Source organism: Glandiceps talaboti, chromosome 16 (assembly GCF_964340395.1).
Source record: "Glandiceps talaboti chromosome 16, keGlaTala1.1, whole genome shotgun sequence".
Lineage (NCBI taxonomy): Eukaryota > Metazoa > Hemichordata > Enteropneusta > Spengelidae > Glandiceps > Glandiceps talaboti.
The window spans coordinates 3007861-3014369 of record NC_135564.1 but is presented as its reverse complement, the minus strand read 5'-3'; the positions used below and the strand labels follow the sequence as shown (position 1 = coordinate 3014369).

The following is a 6509-nucleotide window of genomic DNA, read 5'->3' as shown; positions in this document are numbered from 1 at the left end:
CTATAATTGTTTGTCGTACATTTCATTGTAATTCGTTCATCTGACGTCATTGACAGGAAACATTTCTACTATAATTATATAATTTCTAAGATAGATGTGAGACATGCCATACATACTATACTACTTTGTCCCCACTTATCCACTCAAGCCGTTAGTACAGGAAGTTTTAAAGTTAAACCTAATTGAATATTCTGTTAATCTTGTCTGGTGATTTTAATGCATTATCTTTATTAATGAGGAAAATGTTGACCATGCCATGAATATCATCGGACAGGGTAAATGCAATGAAATACATACAAGTTATGGTAAAGCATATAAAATATTGCAATAGCAAACTAGAATTCGAATAAAAAAGTCAGTTTGAAAATTAACACATTCATTCTCTGTCCTCGTTTAAGATGACGATCAGAATGAGTACTCGTACTTTGAAGTGCTGTGCTTTTTACAACAAAGTAACATTGGTGATAACTTAACATTCCATATAGATATCTACTCCAAGATATAAAGGTGTTTTCATAAACTTCAGATTCTGGATAATCATTTCACGATTTCACATAAAATTTTCTCTAAGTTGCCGAGAAACACCAAATTTTAACTTTTTCACACTCTGTTATTTTTTCAAAGGAACACTTTTGCATCATGAATCTTAGCTGACATGGTTTTTTCATTAGACGAACAATGAATGTTCAGGCTCCGAATAACTTCCTTCACCTAAATATAGATTACATTGACCTGTGCATTGTTAAGATATAGTTTCATTACTTATATAAATGACTTGAGTATTAACACTAAGAGTTACGTTAGCAAGCTTTATGGGACATATGTGCTTTGTTATGACTGCTGTATGCATGTACCAAATTATATGGAATTTGAAAGAGTGTATTGGATATACTTTAGCCAGCAGGGCCTAACCCCTTAAGGTTAATTTGGAGAGAAACATGCAATAACATCACCATGATCGCTGGTGAGGAGAATGTGAAGCACTCTTTCGACAATAGTGACACGTAAAAGGCCAGGGCCTAGTATGTGAAACCATACAAAGTATTAAAAGCCTTAGAGTACATGAATATTATTTACAATGCCCCGATTTTACTCTGTCTAAATTGTACGGCTATATTGTATATATTTTAACCTAGTGAAAGGTATATTAAGTCAGCCAAATACATTCGCTTGGCTATCGACTACCCCATGTTCACATGTACCAGTACATTGCAACGGGGATGCAGTACATTACAACGGGGACTCGATGGAGTACATTGCAACGGGGATGGAGTACATTGCAACGGGGATGGAGTACATTGCAACGGGGATGGAGTACATTTACGTGGCGGGAGTACACTGTAACGGGTACATTTTTACGTTCGTGGGTGGAATACGTAACATTGCTAAGCACCCCTGAGTTTTGTTCAAGGATTATCAACATTCTGGTTATTTGCGACAAAAGGTATCAGTTTTGTACAAGGACATCGCCGTATCATGTAATAACGTACAGTACGTATTTTACAAGCATTATACTAAAGCAATCGCTGTATACGTAATTTTCTACGGAACAGCTGTTCGAAATGGTGAGCGCAAAATATACATGTATCTTATACAGTTTTTTGACAAACTCCAAAAACACCAATATTTGCCTTGTATATTATCAAGGCACCCACTTTACCTAAAATGCTATGGTGCTAAAATGTTGCTGCTCATTTTGTCTTTGGAAAATTCGATTATTCTTCTCTAAAATTTTGTGTCCTGGTCGTCAGCAACTTTCAGAGGTATGTCATCACAGTCGGCATCATCGTCGACATTGACATTGACGTTTAAAGGTTTGGTCGTTCCCTCCTCCAGTTTGTCACCCATCAAGGTATCCACAACACCCGTATTAACGACGTAGCTAACTCCGTTGGTACCTCCTCTAAGTGCATCCCTTTTTAATGATAAAAAATAATGCGAAATTAATGTTCTAAGGTAAAGACGTTTATAAAGAAAATGACATTGTGGTTGAAAGCGAGGCAGGATCGATCGCGTTCATTTTGCGTATAATCTAATCAATATATACATACTTTTTTTAGATTATCAGTCTATATTTCAACTTGAAAGCCACTTCCTAATTTCATCCATGTTAATTATCCGATAAATGGATGATTTAATCTGAACTCAGTACTCGTGAGCTGCGCATGTATGTCTTTAGAATGTTTACAAACAAGAGTTTGACACTAAATTGTTAACATTTCGTGGTATTTCAAGCATCATGTGTAAAACTACTGTATATCTTAATATGATCTTTTTATTGTACATCGATTGTCATAAAGCAAGTCAGAAACGCACTAGCAACTTTAGCAGACTTCAGTAGCGCCACCAACGACCATATAATGAGTCATACAATAACGTAAGGTTAACTGGTAGGGAACAACAGGGAATAATAAACCATTATTTGAAGTAGTAAAATAGTACATGTGTTGGCAATTATGAATTATGAATTATGAATACATATATTCAGTACGATGAGATATGATTTCTCTTTTTTTTAAATCTATCAAGAAACTATAAATGTGTATTTACTTATTTTACTTTTATGAAATCGACTTACAGGAGCCATTCCATTGCGAAGAGTATACCAATGTTATTTAAGGGTATACCAACTGAAGACGCAATTGTAGCTATGGCAACCAAACTAGAACTTGGTATACCTGGTAAACACATCGCCAAAGCGGCTGCCAAGATACTGAAAGAAATAGAAAATTTAGAAATCTTACGTTCTTTTATACATATGTAAAATCATAGACAGTGGAGGGGAGATCTCCCCTCCACTGTCTATGGTAAAATCAGTGTGTGGGGTGGATGTGGGTGTGTGTATCTATCTGTCTGCCTTTCTCCTGTTTATGTGTATGTGTAAGCTGCCCGTAGCTGTGCATATATGCACGAGAGTATCGATCTATCTAGTAGCTGACTGTTCGTCTCCTTGGGTCAGTCTGTTTGTCAATCTGTCTTTGTATGCGTGTGTGTGGGGGGGGGGGGGTGGGGGTGGGGGGTGTATCAATTATGCTCCGAAGCGGGTTGTATCCTTTATTTGTATGTACGTATGTATATAAACTATTACGCTCTGCCACTGTGGTATAGAGCACTGTCTTAGCAGATTGATACTCACCGAGTTATATATATATATATATATATATATATATATATATATATATATATATATATATATATATATATATATATATATATGTATATATATATGTGTGTGTGTGTATGTGTGTGTGTGTGCGTGCGTGCGTGCGTGTGTGTGCGTGCGTGCGTATGTATGTAAGTATGCATGCATGCATGCATGCATGTATGTGTATGTATGTATGTATGTATGTATGTATGTATGTATGTATGTATGTATGTATGTATGTATGTATGTATGTATGTATGTATGTATGTATGCATGTATGTATGTCTATCAAAGTACATAGTTGATATACTTCTCTATCCATTATCCAACCATTAACTGTTGATTTCTTCATTATATCTTTTATGGATATATGATTGTGTGTATCCAATATACAGCCTTGCTTACTTGTACGGAATCTAACTCCTGTGTGTAGCTCCTATTGTTTATTTGCAAGTAACGAATGTTAGAACCTACCTGATGGATACGACGTTTCCAGCAGTCAATGCGACTCCGTCAGTTTGAGCTAACCAGAGACAACTGCACGTGATAAATACAGCTGATCCGTCTTTCTTGAAATTAATGCTGAGAGGAACGACGAAGTCATACACTTTGGGATTCATTCCGATCCGTTCACAGGCGTTCAATACTTCTACGGTAGATGCAATACTGTTTGAATGGACATAATGTATACGTGATTCGGCGGTAATACTGGATTCTAAAATGGTCTAAAGGGAAAGGAATTTACGCTTAAGGCGAAACCGATTTTACTTTAACTGCATTCTGTATGTTTAGAGGCCCGGTAAAGTCAACCTCCAGCATGCAATCTCTCTAAAATAGATATACAAAATGCAAATATGACTTAGAAGAGGCCGTTTGACACTAGGGTGAGGCATTTTGGGAAACAAACAAATCTGGGAACCCCCAATTTATATTGTACAAACAATGCTAAGATTATTATTTCAAGATAATAGTATTATGAGCTCCTGACTTTGTTTTCCAGAATGCCTCAGCCCAGTGTACAGAAGCCATCTTCTAAATCCAGATTTCCATATAACTGTAACAGGGAGGTCTTGCGATGTAGAAATGGAAATGTCTTTTCCGACCCTTGATTATAAGCAGAGATAAAATCAGCCCTTGGTACCCATTTAATTTTGACCTCCATTTCAAAAATTGTAATTTGAGTCTTGAAGTTTTCTTGAACAAATTTGTAAGATTTCTATATCCAAGGCACATACTACACTGAAAGGGGTCATAAGGGTCTTCAGTATTCACATGGGACGGGGCATTAGCGGGCCACATTGTACAAATCGGTTCTCGGGGAGGGGTATGATTTAGAAAATTGGATAGAGGGAGGGTCACATTTTACTTTGATTCACTGTAGTGTCTAAATTTGTAATTTATTATTATTTTGACAACCCCATTTCTATTAGACTATTTCCACGTCTGACAACATTTTAACCCATATTTTTGGTCATGCTTTAAAGAAAGCGAACCGAGGGAGGGTCACGTTTCAGCACGACTCAACGACACTGAGAATTGGGTAGGGTAACGTTTTACGCAACAGCATGGGCCTAGTCACAGGGGTGTGTAATATTTCATAGATTGTTGTTTTCTTATTGCTTAGAATGTCGTTTTCTTAGGAAAATATCGTACGAATCTTGCTGCTACAAATTTATCAATCTCTATACTACGTATAAATGTACATGTAGGAATATATATTAATCAAAATGTTGTTATATTTAGTCTGTAGACCTGGAAAACAACAATCTATGAAATATTACACGCCCCTGTGGACCTAGTCCCCCTGCAATTACTGAAGGCTCCCTAGGGCCTAAATACCAATTTTCTCTCCCCACAACATAACTCACCTGCTTCTTACGATAGTAACAAAAAGTCCAGGTCTCAAAGCACCCAACATTACAGGCTTGTATGGATTTTTTCTGGTAAATGCAAGATAGATGACGGGAACAGTCAAGAATGTATGAATACCTAGACCGACAATGACTACAGCAGCGAAGAGACCGAGCGAAATGAAGACATCGATAATGCTATCCACACTGAGGATAGACCCCGCTATCAGACTGATCGAAGCCACCGGCAGTACCCTGTCGACCAAAAAAAGTGACAAATGAATTCCTAATCACCGCTTGAAAGAAAATGCAGCGCATCAAAAGTTTATAAACGAATTTCTGATCACTGTCAATCACGTTCACCTGTTAGTTATATATACAACCTCAGTACTAGTGTTTCTATCGCGTAGCAGTGCTCACAATAATTTAACAAGAAGACAATAAAATTATTTTCTAATTTTAAGTTTTAAAATATGGTGTTCATTTACACCAATGACCTTTACGAAATAAAGAGATCATGGGTCTAACGTAAACCTTTTCCTGTGTTATATTTGTTATAAAGAATTAATCATACCAAGTGAAAATGTGGATTCATCATTAGTGAACATGTATCTAACATAAAACCGCAGATATGAGTTAATGACGTCATTTTGGGATACACCATTATATTGACATCTGGCTTCTAGAGAAAATACACGTTCATGAACCTGTCAACTCTATGTGGAGATTTCATACCAAATTCAAGACATATATTAACATGAATACAATGACAGAGAGGCACTTGAGATTCTTGGAAGTGTTTACTCAGTCTATTACGATGATATGCAAATAAAGTGTCAATAGGGATGATTTCTCATAGCAAGGTTTATTAAGATGTCATTCAAACACACTAGCAATAGGGAACTTGTAAACCCGCCATGTTGAATGTTGCATCATGGGAAATGTGATAATAAGTACTAATCAATTAGTATTGTAAACAATGTTGATACATTGTTTGTAACCACAAATAATCAATTCATAGTCACCCTGACCATTGTGGGAAGGGTTTTTTGTCAGTAGCTCCAGATTAGGTATTACGATAACCACAGATAATCCCATAGTCCTTTGCGTCTGAGCATGCTCAGTCTGGATTGCAAGTTCCCTATTTAGTCCATTCCCCTTTACTTGAGGATAAATTTTAATTGCACTTGAAGTCAAGATCGTTGTTCACGGCGTTATGTCTATACCTCAACCGACTTGCACATTTCAGGTCGAGTATAGAAGAACGACTTACCATAGTAAGACAGTGATAATCTTGAAGACAATGACTCTCATAGCCATGAAGAAATCCAACATGACTCCAGTATGCTCACGTTCAACACTCATTGCCATACCAAAGACCATAGAAAACAGTAAAACACCTTTTAAAATGATAGATTTCTCATGTTTAGATTTGATGGGATGGTTACTAGATAGTTGGGATGTGTTAAATTGAGATACCGTTGATACTTAGATTAATCAAATTGGTGCAAGTT

The 6509-nt window shown here is 36.6% G+C and overlaps 1 protein-coding gene across 1 annotated transcript in view; it reads right to left on the bottom strand.

Moving 5' to 3' along the window:
- Nucleotides 1-214: 214 nt before the first annotated feature.
- Nucleotides 215-6509, bottom strand: part of LOC144447336 (excitatory amino acid transporter-like) — a 13158-nt gene continuing 6863 nt past the window's right edge. The window contains exons 7-11 of the mRNA XM_078137304.1: nucleotides 6269-6395; nucleotides 5014-5250; nucleotides 3620-3811; nucleotides 2579-2713; nucleotides 215-1915 (exon numbers count right to left, since the gene is read on the bottom strand). Of these exons, the coding sequence (XP_077993430.1) occupies nucleotides 1726-1915; nucleotides 2579-2713; nucleotides 3620-3811; nucleotides 5014-5250; nucleotides 6269-6395 (881 nt within the window). The 3' untranslated portion in view covers nucleotides 215-1725. The remainder of the gene's footprint in view (nucleotides 1916-2578; nucleotides 2714-3619; nucleotides 3812-5013; nucleotides 5251-6268; nucleotides 6396-6509) is intronic.